Source organism: Cnephaeus nilssonii (genome assembly GCF_951640355.1).
Source record: "Cnephaeus nilssonii genome assembly, chromosome: 20".
NCBI classification, from domain to species: domain Eukaryota; kingdom Metazoa; phylum Chordata; class Mammalia; order Chiroptera; family Vespertilionidae; genus Cnephaeus; species Cnephaeus nilssonii.
Window position 1 is genome coordinate 44417001 of NC_137091.1, and position 18747 is coordinate 44435747.

The 18747-nt window shown below is 59.9% G+C and overlaps 3 protein-coding genes across 5 annotated transcripts; 1 reads left to right on the top strand and 2 right to left on the bottom strand.

Annotated features, from left to right (window-relative positions):
* Positions 1-228: 228 nt before the first annotated feature.
* RUVBL2 (RuvB like AAA ATPase 2) lies at positions 229-13986 on the top strand. Its single transcript, XM_079759486.1, has 15 exons — positions 229-513; positions 3778-3832; positions 4403-4458; positions 4716-4857; positions 7095-7224; positions 7379-7445; positions 9201-9307; positions 9400-9493; positions 9827-9950; positions 10422-10516; positions 10611-10729; positions 12686-12805; positions 13173-13302; positions 13643-13757; positions 13880-13986. The coding sequence occupies exons 1-15, from the start codon at positions 502-504 to the stop codon at positions 13903-13905; spliced, it is 1392 nt and encodes a 463-aa protein (XP_079615612.1). The 5' UTR covers positions 229-501; the 3' UTR covers positions 13906-13986.
* An 82-nt stretch (positions 13987-14068) lies between these two features.
* Positions 14069-15148, bottom strand: LHB (luteinizing hormone subunit beta). 2 transcript variants are annotated; one of them, XM_079800140.1, is made up of 3 exons: positions 15049-15148; positions 14640-14807; positions 14069-14386 (listed from the first exon to the last, which is right to left on the bottom strand). In XM_079800140.1, the coding sequence occupies exons 1-3, from the start codon at positions 15061-15063 to the stop codon at positions 14144-14146; spliced, it is 426 nt and encodes a 141-aa protein (XP_079656266.1). In that variant the 5' UTR covers positions 15064-15148; the 3' UTR covers positions 14069-14143. The 2 variants fall into 2 exon arrangements, with proteins under 2 accessions (XP_079656266.1, XP_079656265.1); XM_079800139.1 differs by lacking the exon at positions 15049-15148 and having other exon boundaries at positions 14640-14898.
* Positions 15149-15844: 696 nt separating this feature from the next.
* Positions 15845-18719, bottom strand: SAXO3 (stabilizer of axonemal microtubules 3). Of its 2 annotated transcripts, XM_079800137.1 has the most exons (5): positions 18446-18717; positions 18024-18227; positions 17780-17923; positions 16726-16853; positions 15845-16267 (listed from the first exon to the last, which is right to left on the bottom strand). In XM_079800137.1, the coding sequence occupies exons 1-5, from the start codon at positions 18653-18655 to the stop codon at positions 15949-15951; spliced, it is 1005 nt and encodes a 334-aa protein (XP_079656263.1). In that variant the 5' UTR covers positions 18656-18717; the 3' UTR covers positions 15845-15948. The 2 variants fall into 2 exon arrangements, with proteins under 2 accessions (XP_079656263.1, XP_079656264.1); XM_079800138.1 differs by lacking the exon at positions 16726-16853 and having other exon boundaries at positions 18446-18719.
* Between the last annotated feature and the right edge of the window lie 28 nt (positions 18720-18747).

Genomic DNA, 18747 nt, shown 5'->3' on the forward strand with positions numbered 1-18747 from the left:
GTAAAACCCTGCGGCCGCCAGGAGGCGGCGCCCGCCCCTCCGGCCAGCGCCATTGGTCAGCGCCCGGGGGGCGGGGTTCCCACGTCTCTCATTGGTGGAGAGCACAGGGCTCGCTCTGCCCCTTGGCGATGGCTGCGCTAGGTGATTGGTCTTGAGCGCTGTCAATCCGAAGCTTGAGGCCCCTAAATTGCGCGGGGAGGGCAGAGGGTGGGATGAGGAGGAAAGGGAGCGTGGGGGACGTGTGGTTGCTCACAGAAGTGGTAAGAATTTTGCAATCGGCCTCAGCAAGGAGGCTTGGGTAAAAGGAGGAGGAGCCAGAAGGAGCTGGGAACGGACCCAGGAGTTTCGGCCTAAAAAGGGACGTCTCGCCCTACAAGGAGAGTTTGCATATTTATGAGGAACCACCGAGATCTTTGGAGGATCTGACAGCTAGAGGGGCCAGAACGCCTCGTTCTTAGCACGTTTCCGTTTCCGTTAGGATATTAGCGGTTGGTGAGCATCATGGCAACCGTGGTAAGTGTCGGCGTGCGGAGGACTGAGGAGCGAACCCGCTCTCCTGGGTCTGAGGGAGGAGGAGCTGGGGGCCTGGACCCCTGGGTCTGAGGGAGGAGGGGCTGGGGGCCTGGACTCCTGGGTCTCAGGGAGGAGGGGCTGGGGGCCTGGACCCCTGGGTCTGAGGGAGGAGGGGCTGGGGGCCTGGGCTCCTGGGTCTCAGGGAGGAGGGGCTGGGGGCCTGGACCCCTGGGTCTGAGGGAGGAGGGGCTGGGGGCCTGGGCTCCTGGGTCTCAGGGAGGAGGGGCTGGGGGCCTGGACCCCTGGGTCTGAGGGAGGAGGGGCTGGGGGCCTGGGCTCCTGGGTCTCAGGGAGGAGGGGCTGGGGGCCTGGACCCCTGGGTCTGAGGGAGGAGGGACTGGGGGCCTGGACCCCTGGGTCTGAGGGAGGAGGGGCTGGGGGCCTGGGCTCCTGGGTCTCAGGGAGGAGGGGCTGGGGGCCTGGACCCCTGGGTCTGAGGGAGGAGGGGCCGGGGGCCTGGACCCCTGGGTCTGAGGGAGGAGGGGCCGGGGGCCTGGACGCCTGGGTCCGAGTGAGGAGGAAAGAAAAGGTTGGATCCTGGCATGGTGAGTTCTCAGTGGTCAGCCCTGATAGCAACTCAAACTTCCAGCTCTCTGGGCACAATCAGTGACCAGTTCTGCCGTCCTTTGCCCTAAAGTCTGCTGAGGGTTTCAGTGTCTCGGGCCCCGAGCCATCCAGGAGCCTTTGTTGTTCATGGCGGGGATGGCAGCTGAGTCCCAGGGAGAAGCGCGGGCGGGACCTGGCCTGTGTGCTTGAGAGCCTGCGGTCGCTTAGTGAATCTTGAGCCAAAAAAGGAAGAGCGTTGGGAACTCAGAGGGTGTCCGAGGAGAAGGGAAAGGGCTCCGGGCCCCCACATACTTCCAACACCGCATAAGGGGCATGCCCAGTGTGGGTGCTTAATGAATTATGACTTGAATTTTGAATGGATGCGTGAATGGGAACTCCATAAAAGAGAGACCAGGTTCCCTGGGGCTGGCACCAAGTACTTGCTCAGGAAACTTGTGCCTGGAGAAGGGATGTGGCCTGAGCTGGGGGGTTGGACTGGGCTTCCAGGTGCCTGGGTTCCCATGGTGACTCCAATCAAGATGGGGGAAGGGGGGAGTGAGAGTTACTGGTGTCTTGGGGGTGAAATTTGAGTCTAGCTGTTTCCATGGGCAGCAGGGGGTGACTGGAGAAGCTCCTGGGGAAAGGAGGGGCCTGTAGGAGGTGGGTCTTAGTTGGGATTGGGAAGGGTTGGGGTTCCTGGAGCCATGTCTTTTTTTTGGCCTCAAGTAAGGTCCGGTAGGCTGTGTAGGGGTGTGTGGGGTATGCTCTCAGTCTCCTGACAGTGGTTTGGGGCCAGTGACCCATGCTCTTGGGTTCCAACCTCTTATGAGGCAAGAGGAAGTGGGAGCAGCCTTGTGACCAGGTGGAGGTCAGGACATCTGAACTCTTGGCTCCAGAGCCAGGAGGGTTCCCTTAGGGTGGGAGCCTGCATCTCCTCTCATTCCCGTGGGCAGGACTTGTGGGAAGGAAGGCGGGTTGGGGGCGGGTGGCCAAGGAGCTGAAGGAGCATGCTGGCTTCTCCAGTTTCCCTTTCCTTATTGGGAATTAGGAAATACTCCGAAGTGTCAGGAAATAATACCACAGACACCTTAGGACCCGTCACCCAGATTTTTTTGTAAGCAGATTTATTGAGATATAATTCATAGCCCATACAGTTTACCCCTGTAACGTATGTAGTTTATTCACAGAGGTGCACATTCTGTCAGTCAATTTTAGAGCATTTTCATCACCCCTGAAAGAAACCCCATTCCTCTTGCCCGGCGCCCTTCAATCCTCCCATCGCCCCAGCCCTAGGCAACCACTAACTGCCTTTCTGTCCCTATGGACTTGCCTGTTCTGGACATTTCGTATAAATGAAATCATACGGTGGGTGGCCCTCTGTGCCTGGCTTCTTTCACTCAGCATGGTATTGTGTAGGTTCACCCATGTTGTATCATGGATCAGCACTTCCTGTTTTTTTTTATGGTTGAATAATGTTCTGTTGTATGGCTGCACCAAATATTCTCTCTCTGTTCATCAGTTGAAGACGTTTTGGGTTGTTTTCACCTTTCGGTTATGAATAATGCTGGTTCTCCAGGGGGTCCTTAAACTGTCCCAGGTGGTCTTACTCATCGCTCCTCCCCCGCATGAGAAGGGGTGGTGGCTGGCTTCACTCTTTGGAGAGCCAGGGACATGGGGGGCGGGGGGGGGGTTAGTACCTGCCTTTTGTTTTGTTTTTAAAATATATTTTTATTGATTTCAGAGAGGAAGGGAGAGGGAGCGAGAGATAGAAACATCAATGATGAGAGAGAATCATTGATCGGCTGCTTCCTGCATCCCCCCCCAACCCCCCCAGGGGATCAAGCCCACAACCTGGGCATGTGCCCTTGACTAGAATCAAACCCTGGTACCCTTCAGTCCCCAGACCGACGCTCTATCCACTGAGCCACACCAGCTAGGGCAGTACCTGCCTTTTGAATGAGCTCCGCACCTTAGTACATCATTCATTCAAACCCAAACATTAAGCCCTGAGGTGAACAAGTGAGGTGTGGGCTGTGCCCGTCATAGGACACACATCCATTGGAGCCAAGAACATTGATTTACTCGTCTCCCTCGTGAAAGTGAGGCTACCGGGGAGATCGGGTTCCCTGGGCAGGCCCTTCCTTCCGTCTGGACACCCAGGGACCCTAGAACGAACCTGGCAGGGGCGGGGGTCAGGGAGGGCCTCCCTTAGTGAGCAAAGCTTGGACTCATTCAGTGAGGGGGGCAGGGAGAGCAGGCTGGACTCGAGGACTTGCATGTGCAAAAGTAGTGACAGAGCTGGGGCATCGCAGCGCAAGGGCAGCTGGGAAATCAGCAGGCCAGACCATGCCCGCTTGATGCCCGCTCTACGTTACTGCCTGTCCTTACAGTTACAGGTGACGGGGAGGACTTCTTCCTCCCCAGCTGTGTGCTAGGCCGTGGGGAAGGAGCTGTGGGTGAGACACACCTAGTCTGCATCTTCCTGGGACTCGGGCTGTAGTGGGGTCACCCAGCAGTATTAATGGTGACAGCCGAGAGGGTGGGAGAGACTGGTGTTGGGCCGTCGGCCGGCCTGCGGGGAGGAGTGGCAGGAGGGACAGAGGAGAAGTTGGTGGAAATGGGATGACAAGGGCTCTGACGTGCCTTCTCCCCCCCCAGACGGCCACAACCAAAGTCCCAGAGGTCCGCGATGTGACAAGAATTGAGCGTATTGGTGAGTGAACCCGGATCAGGAGCAAGACTAGACCCTGCCTGCCCTGTGCACCCCTGAAAAGCCAACCTGCCCAGGACCCCCGAGAAGCATGCAGCCTGCGTACCATCCCCCTATCTGATGGCGGGGGCGGGGGAAGGGGGGCGCTGAGTTCCAGAGAGGTGTCAGATGGCACAAGGGGCACCATGCCGGACCCCAATCCCAGGCTGCAGGCTTCGCTACCCTGCGGGCTCCTGGGTGCCCCGGCATCCTGCTTGGAAGTCACAGAAGTGGGTGTTTGCCGAGTGCTTATGTTTGGCTGTGCACTGACTGCCCCACACCCCCGGCACGCACTCGGCATCCGCCCCTCCGGGCAGGGGCCGGGCCTGGCTCGTTCGCAGCTGTGTCCCCAGCACAGGCCCTCTCGTTTACTGAGCACTTAGCATGTCCTGCCTTCCTTCCAGTGGGGTGGGGAGTCAGGCCCCCCATTTGGCCAAGGAGGAAACCAGGGCCCGAAGGGAAGCCCCTCACCTCCGGCCACACACGGCCACGAGCTGGCCAGTAACTGCCTTCTGGTCCTTTCTCTGCTCACAGGCGCTCACTCCCACATCCGGGGGCTGGGGCTGGACGATGCCTTGGAGCCGCGGCAGGTAGAGCTGATGGGGCGGGCGGGAGGCCTGCTCCCGGGAGGCCCCGGGATTATGGAGACATTATGTTCTTCCAGACCTTTAGCTACATGTTTATAAAATCCAGCCCCGTGCACGCTTTTATTGGTCTTAGAAAAATTGGGGTGGAAAAGGTTATTTTGGCTTTTCCCCAACGTCCCAGCCAACATCCACTTCCATCTCACGAGGCAGGAGTGGCCCAGTGGGAAGTCACCTGGTGTGCCCTCACCTCCCACCCACAGGCGTCCCAGGGCATGGTCGGCCAGCTGGCGGCCCGGCGGGCAGCGGGCGTGGTGCTGGAGATGATCCGGGAAGGGAAGATCGCGGGCCGGGCGGTCCTCATCGCCGGCCAGCCGGGCACCGGGAAGACAGCCATCGCCATGGGTAAGTCACCTCTCGGGACAGGAGCTCTCTGGTCTCTGCCAGATGATCCCTCCCAGGAAGTCAGGATCCGATTCAGGCGCATTTAACAGAAACCAAACATGGCTGTGGCTTAGCCACACAAAGTTCATCCTCTCAGGGAGAAGACGAATGTAGGCCATTTGCGGCCTGTTGAGCAGTTCCATGAAGCCTTCTGCTTTCCCGCCTCAACATTCTCTGCACTTGTTTCCCCGTGGGGATCACTTCGAGTTGCCAGAGGGTTGCCTAAGCGCCGGCCTTCCCACCCATACTCCGTGCAGCAGGCAGAAGAGAGGAACTGCAGTAAGGTTCTACTCCCAGACGGAGCTCCCTTAGGCAGTTGTCTTGGGAGTTCCACACACTTTTGCTCATATTTTATGGACTGGAATTTTTTTTATAACATATTTTTATTGATTTCAGAGAGGAAGGGAGAGGGAGAGAGAGATGAAATATCAATGATGAGAGTGAATCATTGATCGGCTGCCTCCTGCACGCCCCCTACTGGAGATCGAGCCCACAACCTGGGCATGTGCCCTGACCGGGAATCAACCGTGACCTCCTGGTTCTTAGGTCGATGCTCAACCCCTGAGTGCAGCTGGCCGGCTGGGCATATTGACTGTAATTTAATCGTATGGTCACTTTGCTGCAAGGGAGAGTGAGACATTAGAATAAATTTTCTATTTTAATTTGGAGCATTGCTACCTTAATGAAAGGGGGGTTCTGGAACTAAGGAAGAAGATGGGCATTGGTTAGACAACCAGCACTCCCTTCTGCAATTCACCAGCAAGTTAAGCACTTTATACTCATAACTGCCCCTTATCCTCCTTGTTGAACTATCCATGCTTCCAAACCCTGCTGAGGAGTCTCTTGCTCGTTGAAGCCTTCCTCGACCCTCCTATCTTCCCACTCCCACCTTTGTGCTCAGACTGAGAGGCCAGGCCGTGAGAATCAGGGTAACAGCCAGGTTTTTAGTTAAGATGAAGCAGCACTTGCCCTGCCAATGGGCTCGGTGGGGTGTCGTCCTCTGCACCAAAGGATTGCAGATTCGATTCCGGTCAGGGCACATGCTTGGGTTGCAGGCTTGACCCCCGGTAGAGGGCATGCAGGAGGCAGCTGATTGATGTTAATCTCTCACATTAATGTTTTTCTTTCTCTCCCTTCCTCTTTCTCTAAAAGAAAAGAAAAGATACACACACACACACACACACACACACACACACACTAGAGGCCCGATGCACAATATTCATGCACCTGTGCGGGAGAGTCCCTCAGCCTGGCCTGCGTCCTCTTGCATCTGGACCCCTCAGGGCTTAAGCCAGCAGGCAGACATCCCCCAGGGGTCCTTAGTGCTGCCACGGAGGTGGGAGAAGCTCCTGCCACCACCACTGCGCTGGCTGAGTGGCGCTCCCTCTGTGGGAGCACACTGACCACCAGGGGGCAGCTCCTGCGTTGAGCGTCTGCCCCCTGGTGGTCAGTACGCATCATAGCGACCAGTCATTCCACCTTTCAGTCGATTTGCATATTAGCCTTTTATTATATTGGAAGGATATGATGAAGCAGCACTCATCCAAGGGTCCTGGTGTGCCGGGTGTGCCGAGCCCTGGCCCAGACACTGGGAACACATAGATGAGGAAGACCCAAGCCCTGACTTGAAGGAGCCTCCTGCCTAGGGAGGTGGTTGTGGACACGGTGCCTCACAGCATGATGTGTGCCATAATGGACAGAGGAGACTCCTGACCTGCCGGGTCGGGGACATAGTGGCAGTCGTCAGAAGAGGCTTCCCAAGACTTGCAGGGTGTCTGGGAGTGTCCGGGACAGACAGCAGGGAGCAGGCTCTCCGGGCACAGAGGGTGACGCATCTGAAAAGGGGACGAGGAAGAGTTCCCACCGCACCCTGGTCAGGAGGGAGCCGTGACTCTGTGAGATGTGGCTCGGAGCTGGCAGGGCCCTCGGGAAGGGCTGCTGGGAAGGGGGCTCAGTGCTTGCTGAGAGCCCAGCTGTCACCAGCCAAACCCAGGCCTGTGCTGGTCAGATGATAGGGTCATAGAGTTTATCCTCAGACACTGCGGTTTCCAATCCAGGGGTCCTGTGGAGACCTCTGCCTGGCTTTCTTTGCGTCACCCTGTCTGCCCCGCAGCACCAAGAGCTGGTGTTGCCACAGTGAATTTTGGGGGACATGGTGCCAGGGCCGCCCCCACCCACCCAGACCACCCTCTCCCCAGGCATGGCGCAGGCCCTGGGCCCCGACACCCCGTTCACAGCCATTGCGGGCAGCGAGATCTTCTCCCTGGAGATGAGCAAGACAGAGGCGCTGACGCAGGCCTTCCGCAGGTCCATCGGCGTTCGCATCAAGTAAGCACAGGGCCCGGGGCAGGGCGGGGCCGCTTCAGCAGCCTGGGGACCACCCTGTCCCAGCCAGCTTGGCCTGTGCCCAAGGGCTGATGGGAGTTAGCCATTCCCCGGGGCCAGGTGTCAGGTGCTCCGCTCAGATCTCCTCTCTGGTTAGGGAGGAGACGGAGATCATCGAAGGGGAGGTGGTGGAGATCCAGATCGACCGGCCGGCCACGGGGACGGTGAGTCTGCCCCCGAGTCCAGGCCTCCTCCAGGCGGGAGGGTTGCACTGGGGTCGGAATCCCATGGAATGTTCCAGCTGCCGATTGGAGCATCTGCGCGCCTACAGTAGGGGTTATTTGAATTGACAGCAGCTCGTTAATTGGTGAGGGACACCGTGAGCAGTTAAAACCAAGTGGTGGAATAAGAGAAGGTCTGGAAGTTTCTTCAGGGAATTCCTAACAGTCAGGTTAAACGCCTGCCCCGTGGGATTTACACAGCTCAGATTCTCTCCCTTTTTTTAACCTAAGACTTTTTTTTTTTTTTTTTACCTTTTTGAGCAGTTCCATGAAATAAGTAAAATAGATACAAGGAAACATCTAAAAGAAGCATGTAGTCTAATAAGTGATTATAAAGCAAATACCTTCATAACCACCCCCAAGAGCAAAAACTAGAACTTTGCCAACCCACAGCCCCTTCTTCCTTCCTCTTTCTACACCCCCAGGTCTCCCTGCAGAAGTAGCCACCCTCGCGCGTTACCACGTCTTGGCGTTTTGTTAGTTTTATCACCCAACTGTGCGTTCTTACACACCATAGCTCCTACTGCGCATTTTAAAATTTCATGTCTCTTAAATCTTTTTCATGGTTTGGTTTCCCCTTTATCTCTCCTATTTACCTAATAATTTATCTGTTGGTCTCTCTTTTATTTTTCTAATGTATTGATTTAGAGAGAGAAACATTGATTTGTTGTTCCACTTATGTATGTATTCATTAGTTGATGTGTCCTGACCAGGGATCGAACCTGCAACCTTGGTGCATTAGGACGACGCTCTGAGTACCTGGCCAGGGTGACACCCTTTTTTTTTAATTTGCCACCCCAAAAAGAATTTTAAAAATAAAACTACAGTAGCATATTTAAATATAAGGAAAGCTATTCCCAAGCTAGTTCTCCTGTACACCCTACACTGGGGATCAAGCCTGCAACCCGGGCATGTGCCCAGACCGGGAATCAAACTGTGACCTCCTAGTCCATAGGTCGACACCCAACCACTGAGCCATGCTGGCCGGGCCAGCTTATTTTTGTTTGTTTTTTGTCATCTTTTTATTTTTTAATATATTTTTATTGAGGAGAGAGAATCATTGACCGGCTGCCTCCTGCACACCCCCCACTGGGGATCGAGCCTGTAATCCAGGCATGTGCCCTTGACCGGAATTGAACCTGGGACCTTTCCATCCGCAGGCTGACGCTCTATCCATTGAGCCAAACCTGCCAGGGCTTTTTTGGTTATCTTTTAGAATTTCGTTTGTTTACTGGGTTTTTTATAATAGCTTTGTTGAGGAGCAATTGACATGCAATAAGCTGCCCACATTGAAAGTTTCAGGATGTTAAGTTTTTTTTAAAAAATATATTTTATTGATTTTTTACAGAGAGGAAGGTAGAGGGATAGAGAGCTAGAAACATCGATGAGAGAGAAACATCGATCAGCTGCCTTCTGCACACCCCCCACTGGGGACGTGCCCGCAACCAAGGTACATGCCCTTGACCGGAATCGAACCTGGGACCTTTTAGTCCGCAGGCCAATGCTCTATCCACTGAGCCAAACCGGTTTCGGCAGGATGTTAAGTTTTGACATACGTGTACACACATGTAGCCACCCCCAGTCATGGCAGCGACCACGGCCATCACCCCCAAGCTTCCCTGCGGCGTGCCTGTTCCACGTTGTGTTGGAGAGACGTTGGGGCCTCTCTGAGCCCTGGCCGGCATGTCACCTCCTCAGGGCTCCAAGGTGGGCAAGCTGACCCTCAAGACCACCGAGATGGAGACGATATATGACCTGGGCACCAAGATGATCGAGTCCCTGACCAAGGACAAGGTCCAGGCCGGGTGAGCAGTGGCAGGCCGACCGCACTCGGGGTGTGTGTGGGGGGGTGCTCGGGCGCCTTCCTCTCCTCACTCCTGCCCTCCTTCCCCTGCAGGGATGTGATCACCATCGACAAGGCCACGGGCAAGATCTCCAAGCTGGGCCGCTCCTTCACGCGTGCGCGCGACTACGACGCCATGGGCTCCCAGGTGCTCCGGGGCTGGGCACCCTCGCTCCAGGCACCCGCATGTTTCCCTGGGTCCTCCCGTCACCCAACCCCTGTCCCTAGTACTCCTGGCTCTTCCCTGTGCCTCTAGGACGGGGGCCCCTCAGCTGGGCGCTGTGCTCACGGCTCCCGAGGTCCCCGGGAACCCCTGTACCCTCAGGGCTCTTGGCTGCCTCTGGGCCTGGGGTTTCCAGGTAACCCCACTGGGATTCCCAGCCCCTTTTCAGGGCCCCCATCTCCCCGGAAGGAGCCCCTGTGGGCCCTTCATGCTCTCTCCGCCTTGTCTCCACCCCGCCCGCCCCCACCCTGCCCGCAGACCAAGTTCGTGCAGTGCCCGGACGGGGAGCTCCAGAAGCGCAAGGAGGTGGTGCACACCGTGTCCCTGCACGAGATCGACGTCATCAACTCCCGCACCCAGGGCTTCCTGGCCCTCTTCTCAGGTGAGGCCGACCGCCCACTCATCCCGCCCGCTCCCCCGTCCCCACCCGCTCCCCCCTCCGCGCCTGCTCCCCCTTCCACGCCCGCTCCCCCTTCCACGCCCGCTCCCCCTTCCACGCCCGCTCCCCCTTCCACGCCCTCCCATAGGGGCTCCCCGCCCTCCCATAGGGCCCGCCTCTGCCCGGGGCTCTTCCCAGTGTCTTCTGTTCTCCCTCCGTGTGTGGTCTGTCCCTCTCCCTCTGTGCCAAGTCCTCTCTCGGGTGGTTTGATGGGCGCTCCTGTTCTCCACCGAGTTCTCTTCCTCCTCTCGGGGACATCGCAGACCCCTCGCCCTCCTGTCGCTCGTCCGCGCCAGTCTCGGTGTCCCTTCCCTCTGTCCCCCGTGCCCTGTCTTCCTCCATCTTCGCCCACGTCCGGCCCCAGATCCCTGTCTCCTCTCTGACCCCCGCCCCCGTCACCCCTGCCTCCCACAGGTGATACAGGGGAGATCAAGTCAGAAGTCCGAGAGCAGATCAATGCCAAGGTGGCCGAGTGGCGCGAGGAGGGCAAGGCGGAGATCATCCCTGGGGTGGGTACCGGGCGTGGCGCTGGGGGGGGGCAGTGGGAGAAGAGGGACAGGAGGCCCAGGGTGCGGGAGTTTGACACCCCCTGATGGCTCCCAGGTGCTGTTCATTGATGAGGTCCACATGCTGGACATCGAGAGCTTCTCCTTCCTCAACCGGGCGCTGGAGAGCGACATGGCGCCCGTCCTCATCATGGCCACCAACCGCGGCATCACCCGGTGAGCTGGCATCGGGGACAGGTGCTCGGGGGGGGGGTGGCACAGGGTGAAAGGGCATGCTTGTTGCCCCCCTGGGGGCGGTGTGGGCTGAGCTGCTGTAACAGGCTCCCCGCCGGTTCCGCGGCCCAGGCCAGAGGGTGGGCCTTTCCCTTAAACAAGGTAGGGGTGGCCTGGCCGGCGTGGCTCAGTGGTTGACTATCGACCTATGAACCAGGAGGTCAGGGTTCGATTCCTGGTCAGGGCACATGCCCGGGTTGCGGGCTCGATCCCCAGTGTGGGATGTGTAGGAGGCAGAAAATCAGTGATTCTTTCTCCCTCTCCCTTCCTCCCTGAAATGAATAAAAATATATTTAAATTTAAAAACACAAAGTAGGTAGTGGTCAGGGTGGGTAGGCAGCTCTACTCCACAGGGAAGCCCCGGGACTGGATTTTGTGTTGCGTTGCTCCTGTATCCCTTAAGGCTATAGTTTCTCAGTCTGTGTGCCAGGGCACCCCAGGGTACTGCATAAAACACAGGAGTTCTGTGGGATAGCTTAACTTCCTGAGGGGTGCCCAGTAGCGTGTGTGGGACACTGTATCGAGCACTACAGGAACTCACTCAGACCCAACTACTTAATGAACGAAGCGGAGCTGAGTGTTTCTGTCGGCCTGAGGTACTGGGGACACTTCCTGATGCGTGAAGGGCACGGGGCTCCGGTGAAGCTTGGGAACCTCCGTCCTAGGGGGTTGCCAGCGCCCCGTGCCCTGTAGTCCTCCCGGCTGGCTCTCTTCACACCTCGTCTGTGGTTTGGCCCAGAGGAAGGGAGAAGGAAGTGGGGAGCAAACAGCCCCCCGGCAGGCTGGAGCCCGGAGGCTGCACGCTCAGGGCTTGGCTGTGCCAGCTGACCGTGCCCCGCGGGCTGGTTATCACACGGAAGGAAGGGGCAGGGCTACGGGGCAGCGGCGGGTCCTTCCCTGGCTCTGCGCTGGCACCTTTCCCAGACGAACTGCTCGGAACCTCAAAAGAAGCTCAAGATGTAGATATGGTCTCAGTCCCACTTCCAAACGAGGACAGCAAGGCCGGTGACCGCCCAGGCGGCAGGGAGACTGACCTCCGAGGGCTGAGGCCAGAAGGGGCGGCGAGAGCGTGTGGCGGGTGCAGCTCGGGCGTGGGAACGGCGTCCCGGCCGCTCCGGGGAGAGGCGGCGATCCAGGCGCTCCTCGTTGTGGGCAGATTGGGGATTTGCGAATCTGCTGCTAGAATGTATCTGTAACCCCCAACTCGGTATTCGTGATGCTTTCTTGATCGCGATCTATTTAGTGCCACCTTTGTCACATCCAGTGCTTGTTGATGGTGTTTTTGCTGTTTAAAACAGCTGGGGGCTCAGTCTTACAGAGGAAATGCACATTGGGTGAACTTGATTACAGCACGAGTTACAGTGGGAGTGAGTCAGTAACATATTAAGTAAGCTGTCTTCAAACAAAACGCATAAAGCCAGGCGATATATTGGCTGGTTGGCAAATAGCCACCAGAGGCTCCCAGGAACCTAACCGGGTGTCTCCCCAGGAGTCGGGGTTCAGTTTTGCTGATTGTTTGCCCCATTTCATAGAGCGTAGCTCTCACCAAGAATGAGAACCTCCTGTCTTCCCTAGCGCCTGCCCGTGCCGGGTCCCGGGCTGGGCCAGGTGCACAGGGAACAGGACCCGCACGGTCCCTTCCCTGGGTCACGCAGGGGAGGGGGACCTTGGTCCAGTAATCCCCGACAGAGCCGTCCAGCTAAAACAAGCCGCTCTCCAGCGGGATTGACGCAGTCGGCTGGGCCAGGCCGCGCAGTCAGGCACTGACGCCAGCTGGGGGCTGAAGGTTACCCAGTGGGTGGGCTCTGCTGGAGCGGGGGTGGGAGGAGTCCGAGTAGAAGGAATGGAGAGCCAGGCTCTGGAGGCATCACCCTGACAGCCCTCCTTTCCCCTCCGCAGGATCCGGGGTACCAGCTACCAGAGCCCCCACGGCATCCCCATCGACCTGCTGGACCGGCTGCTCATTGTCTCCACCTCCCCCTACAGTGAGAAGGACACGAAGCAGATCCTCCGCATCCGGTGCGGGCAGGCCGGGTCCACCCTGTTTGACACATGGGGACACTGAGATCTGGGGGTGGGGGTGGGGGAGTTGACTGGCCCAAAGTCTCTGGGCCTGAAAGAGGTGGAGCGTGGCCTCCGATGCAAGGTGGGGGCCCCTGTGGGGAAGGGAGGAGAGGGACTGGTAACTGACGTGGAGGAAGGAGCCTCTATGGGGGGAGTGGAGGCCCAGCCTGTGCCTCAGTGGCCCTTCTTGCCCAGCGTTTTGCGGTTCTGAAGACGCAGGCTCCACGTGTTCCTGGCGGGGGGGGGGGGGGGGGGGGCGGCGCCTGGGGCATGCTGCAGTCACAGGCCTGACCTTGTCTGACCCCCACCCCACTTCCTGCAGGTGTGAGGAGGAGGATGTGGAGATGAGCGAGGACGCCTACACGGTGCTGACCCGCATTGGGCTGGAGACCTCCCTGCGCTACGCCATCCAGCTCATCACAGCCGCCAGCCTGGTGTGCCGGAAGCGCAAGGTCAGCCCGCCAGCGCGCCCTCGGCCGGGGCCAGTGAGAGACCCACCACTCCGGGGGCTTGGCGTCGGTTGTTGCATTTGGTCCTAGAACATATGTCTTCGGAAGCAGGGAACTTTGTCTCTTGGGTTTATCTCTGTGCCTCCTGGCCTGACACATAGTAGGTACTCAGTAAACATCTTTTGACTGAGAGTTGATACTGTTAAGTCCGTCTTACAGGTGAAGGAATGGAGAGATGGGGCTCACAGCCAGGAGGTGGCCGAGGCGGTATTTGAACCCAGGCAATGTGGCCTGAGTCCCTACCTTGGGAGGATCCCCCTGAGTTCTCCCTGTCCCCCCTCAGGGCACAGAGGTGCAGGTAGACGACATCAAGCGGGTCTACTCACTCTTTCTGGACGAGTCGCGCTCCACGCAGTACATGAAGGAGTACCAGGACGCCTTCCTCTTTAATGAGCTCAGTGAGTGTCTTTCCCGCCCACCCCCACCGCCCCAGCCCCCGGGTGGCCTGTCTGGAGAGGTGGGAGGGAGCCCGGGCCTGGCTTCTGGGCCACAGTGACCACGTGACCTTCTTCTCCTACAGAAGGCGAGACTATGGACACCTCCTGAGCTGATGTCCCCCTCCCCCTCCCCCCGTTTTCTACCAGAGTTCTGACACTGTGACTTTGTATAAAATGTTCTGAAACTGGACCCCTCGTGTGTGTATTGTGTGCGTGCACGTGCATGTGCACCCTGACCCCAAAGAAAGGCAGCCCCAGGGCGCGGTGTGAGAAGCCTTTATTGGAGGAGGAGCAGCTGCTGGCTCCGGGGATGGGGATGGGCTTGGGAGGTTGTGGTTGGGGGATCCTCAGAGGAAGAGGAGGTCTGGGAGGGTGGGGCGGTCACAGGCCAAGGGCTGGGCTCTGGGACCCCCACAGTCGGAGCTGCTGAGGCGGCAGGGCCCACAGCGACAGCTGAGGGCCACGGGGAAGGAGACCATCGGGTCCACACCAGGCGGGCAGCCGGGGAGCCGGATGGAGGCAAAGCTCAGCTCACGGTAGGTGCACACCGGCTGGGGCACAGGCGGCAGAGGGGCCGGCAGCACCCGCACCTGGAGGCAGTGCAGAGGGGCGGCGGCATGGCGTCTGTCTGCCCAGCGCCAAGCCCTCCCCTGATCTCCCCTCTGCCCCCCACAAATCCAAGACTCGGGTATCCAGGGGACCCTCTGTGCTCCCCCTCCCACATGCCCAGCTCTGACTCCAGTTCCCCAGCCCCTACCCAGCCACCCTCCCGCCCCCTGCCGCCTGTCTCCTGTGGGCCAGGCCTGAGCGGTCCGCCTGGCCCCCTCCGGGTTGGCAGCTCACCATGCTGGGGCAGTAGCCGGCACAGATGCTGGTGGTGAAGGTGATGCAGACCGGACAGGCCTCGTTCTCGGCAGCCAGCGTGGCATTGACGGGCCGGCACAGTGGCCGCAGTGGCCCCCTGGATGCCCGCACCCCCCCCACGCTCAGCAGCAGCCACAGCAGCAGCCCCTGGGATAAGGCCATTTCCTCAGGGCCAGCCCGAGACCTCTGCCCGGGCCCCTACGCTCCCGTTCCCCGCATACACACATTCAGGGCCAGCCCCTCCATTCTGACCCCCCACCCCATACCCAGGGACCCCGGGACCCACCCTCAGACCCCGCCCCGCTGCTTCCAGCAGGAAGCCCACTGGCTATCCACACCCTTCTAGAAAGAGGCCTCCTTCACCCAGTCCCAGGACTCCCGGTCTTACCTGGAGCATTTCCATCCTGGGTGCCTCCCTACTGTGTTTACCTGGTCTTATACCTGCACGCTGTGGGGGCGGCAAGGCCAGGGGGTGGTGGCATGGCGGGGTAACCTGGACACTAATCTCCTCGGGGGCGAGAGGCAGATAAGGTCAGGGATGTGCAGGAGTGGGTAAGTGAGCACCCCTCCCCCATTCCCTGAGTGGCTTGGCACCAAGAAGCAGCAGACACCCAGGATGACGGCGGGCTTTACAGACTCCATCCTTAGGTGCTAGAGAGGTCGTGCTGGGGCAGGGAGTAGGGGTAGGGAGCCCTCGGCTGTGCAGCCCTGTCTGCCCATCACGGGGGAGCCGAGGGAGGGGTCTGGAGCGCGACCCTGCAGCGACCCTGCAATGGTGATGGAAGGACCTCAGCCCTGCTCCACCGGCCGTAGACTGAACGCCAGGGTCCAAACTTAGGAGGGACTTGGCTCCGTGTTGCCGTCTGTGCTCAGGAAACGGCCCACCTGCTCTCAGATACCCCTCCCCAAGGATTCAGTGGGAGCGCCTTCTCCCCACACCCCGGCCCCCAGAAACCCGGATGCGGAGCCCGACCCAGCAAAGAGCGAGGTGTAGACTGTTTCACTGTCATTGATAAGAGAAGCTCGGCCCCTTCGGCCGCGGGGCGCACGCCCTGCCCGCTGGCCCACAGCCCCAAGTACTATTCCAGGCCCGCCCCGCCCCCACAGTCGAGTGGGTGCAGGTGGGGTTCGCCCCGCCCACGGCCAGACTTCGTCCTGCCCCCAAGTGGTGAGCGGGGTTCCCAAGCTCAGCCCCGCCCACGGGGTGCCCAGTGGCTGGCTCCCAGGCTCGGCCCCGCCCCTGCTCGGGGGACCGTGTCTGCGGCGGGGCGGGCGGCGGGCGGGGCGCTCAGACCAGGGCGGGCTTCGAGCTGCCGTAGTTGGAGCTCTCGGTGCGGTAGGCTTGCGGCACGCTGTAGACGCCCGGCACGGGGTTCCGGTGCGGGACTGTCCAGGACAGCTCCGGGGGGTAGAAGCGGTCCAGCCGGCGCAGCGGGTGCAGCGGGAGGTTGTAGGACTCCTGCGCCAGAGACAGCGCCCCGCGGTGCGGCACCGCAGGCGGCACCGGGCGGGCGCGGGGCACACGGATCCGCCGCGGCTGGGGCACCCGCCAGGAGGGCGGACAGGGCGGCTTCTGGGGGCGATGGCCCCAGGGTAACAAATCCTTCCTGTTGGGGGAAGCAGGGTGGGGACGAGGCTGAGGGTCCAGACCCGCCTCGGGTCCGGAGGAGGCAGCAGGCCTGAACTCACCTGCGTTCTGAGGAGAGGGCATATTTGTAGGAGTCGGGGGCCACTTAGAAAAAATGGGGTTGGGGACCCCTAGCCTGGATTCCTGGGACCTCCAGGTACTTAAACGCCTGGAATCTGGGGTTTTCTCACCCTTGGGCAGTATCTGGGGACTCAAATGTCAAATTACCCCGCCCCAGATCGTCAGGGCCGGCTCCTAGATCCCTCCGCAGGCTTCGTGCTCCTGAGCGTGGACACGGGGCGCTAGGGCAGGGGCTGAGATCTGAGCGCCTGGCTCTAAGTCAGAGAGGGGGAGCCCAAACCAGGGGTTTGGGGGTCCAGCAGCCTGGGATGGGGGTGGGGGGGCTGGGGGCGGTGCCAATGGAGGACTCGGGCTCACTTCGAGTAGGCTCGGAAGTCCCCGGCTGCGGTGGACTGGTAGAGCTGAAAGTGGTCTAGGATGCCCTGGTTGGAGACTATGACGGGCCGGCCGGCCAGCTCCGGGCTCATCCTCCAGGGAATGAGAGTCTGAGGAGGCACAGGCAGGCGGAATGACCAAGAAAGCGGTTTGACATCCCTTTTGAAGCCTTGGGTCCCACACTGAGAACTCTTCCTTCGGACTCAACAGCTTCTCTGGGCCAGGCCTCCACACCCGCCCCCAGAATCAGAGTCCTTCCGGGCCAATCGCATGCCAGCGCACGTTAGCTTCGCTCCCCAAATCAGAAACTCCAAAACCCAATCGCTTTTTGCTCACCAGCCAACAGAAAGGCCAGTCCCCAGACTCAAACCTTCCTTGTCCCGCCACTGGAATTAAGCCGCAGCCCGGCCGACAATTCCTCCTAACTTCAGGCACTCGCAGGAAGCCTAGCCCCGCCCCCCGCCCCCCGCCTCCGGCTCCCACCAGGTCCCGGAATATTCAAGACCCGCCCCCTAGTACAGTCCTCTTCCTGGCTCTGCCCCGAGCCTCAAAACCACCTCCTCCCCGAAGGGCGTGGCTCAGTGGTTGAGCATCGACCTGTGAACCGGGAGGTCACGGTTGGATTCCCCGGTCAGGCCTGGTTGCGGGCTCGGTCCCCCGTGGGGGGGCGTGCAGGAGGCAGCCAGTCAATGATTCTCATCATTGATGTTTCTACTCTCTCTCCCTTCCTCTCTGAAATCAATAAAAACATACTTTTTAAAAACCCTCCTAACCCACTTCCACATTTATTACTTGCGCCCCAGAGGTTATTACCCCAGAGAGCTGGGATTGCGGGTCTTCAGTCCCCTCCTCCTTCTGGCCTCACCGCAAAATGTCCAAGCCCGTTCCCCAGCCTTTGTACTCTTCCCGGTCCTCCCTTTTAGCCACGCCCCCAAAACCGGTTAGCCACGCCCCCAGAATAAAAATTCCTACTGGCCCCGCCCCAGGGTCCCAGTCGGGCCCCCCACCCCCGCGCCCACGCGGTCTCCTCCGCTACCTGGGAGACGCCCGTGAGGTGGTGGTCGGCGAACCGCAGGGGCCGGGCGCGCAGGTGCAGGTCGGGCCACGCGGAGTAGTGCGCCCGCGCCTCGCTGCTCTGGTCCTTTGTGGTCAGCGGGAGGCACCAGCCTTGGCGACTGAGCTGCAGGAAGACGATTCGGGGACCCAACCTGAGGGTGGACGGGACGGAACTGCAGCCCTCACCCCTGTGCCCCGCGGACCTCGGCGTCCTAGAACCTTACCTTTTCCCCTAAATCCTTCATCCCCACAGACCGCGCGAGGTCCTTCGGCTTTGGGACCTTGGGCTGCGCGTAGGGCCCGCCGTGGGTCTTGAGCACCCCGTGAGCCGAGCCAGAGGTTGTCTCCCATCTGCTGAGGACCTCGTCGAAAGCCCAGATGTGCAAATCCGGCTTTGCGGGTGGGGGCCGGGGCTCCGCCACCGTGGACTGGGTAGAAGGCGCGGGACGTCAGCTTAAAAAACTCAGGAGTCCGGCCCGCCAGCCCTGATCTCTCCCGGGCGGTCCCCAGTCAGACCCGGGACTCCGAGACCCTCCTCCTTCAGTTAGGAGGAGTCCAGGCCACCATTCCCCTTTTCTTTCTGCAGGTGTCTGGGTCCCCGCGCCTCCTTCACACGCAGGAGTCTGGACTTCCAGGCTCCTCTCACCTGGAGCGTGGGCGGGCGAAAGGGCACGGATGGGATAATGTGGTGGGCGACACCAGTGCTGGTGAGATGCCAGTTGGGCCAGGATCCTGGATCCTCGGTCCCAGAGATGGGGGGCCACGGAGGGCCATAGCGCAGAGCTAGGATCCGACCAGCCATGATCCCTCCCCCGGTTCTTTGGCCCAGCCCGAGGCTTGTTGTGGCTGTTGCCATAGGGACAGAACCCTCCCTCGCTGAATCCAGCCAATGGCGGGCCTGCAGGCTGGGGATGGGGAGAGTGAAAAAGAGGTCTCGGCACAGAGGGG

Bases quoted from the DNA above. Each gene is read 5' to 3' on its own strand.
- LHB (XM_079800140.1), bottom strand. The intron at 14,387-14,639 runs GTGAGCTGCCAA...CACTGCCTCCAG, and splicing joins CCGGCTACTGCCCCAGCATG to GTGCGGGTGCTGCCGGCCCC.
- SAXO3 (XM_079800137.1), bottom strand. From the start codon at position 18,655: ATGGCAACAGCCACAACAAGCCTCGGGCTGGGCCAAAGAACCGGGGGA. The intron at 17,924-18,023 runs GTAAGGTTCTAG...GTCTTCCTGCAG, and splicing joins TGAAGGATTTAGGGGAAAAG to CTCAGTCGCCAAGGCTGGTG. The intron at 16,268-16,725 runs GTGAGCCCGAGT...TTCCCCCAACAG, and splicing joins GACTTCCGAGCCTACTCGAA to GAAGGATTTGTTACCCTGGG.
- RUVBL2 (XM_079759486.1), top strand. The intron at 4,858-7,094 runs GTAAGTCACCTC...CCCTCTCCCCAG, and splicing joins GAAGACAGCCATCGCCATGG to GCATGGCGCAGGCCCTGGGC. The intron at 12,806-13,172 runs GTGCGGGCAGGC...CACTTCCTGCAG, and splicing joins AAGCAGATCCTCCGCATCCG to GTGTGAGGAGGAGGATGTGG.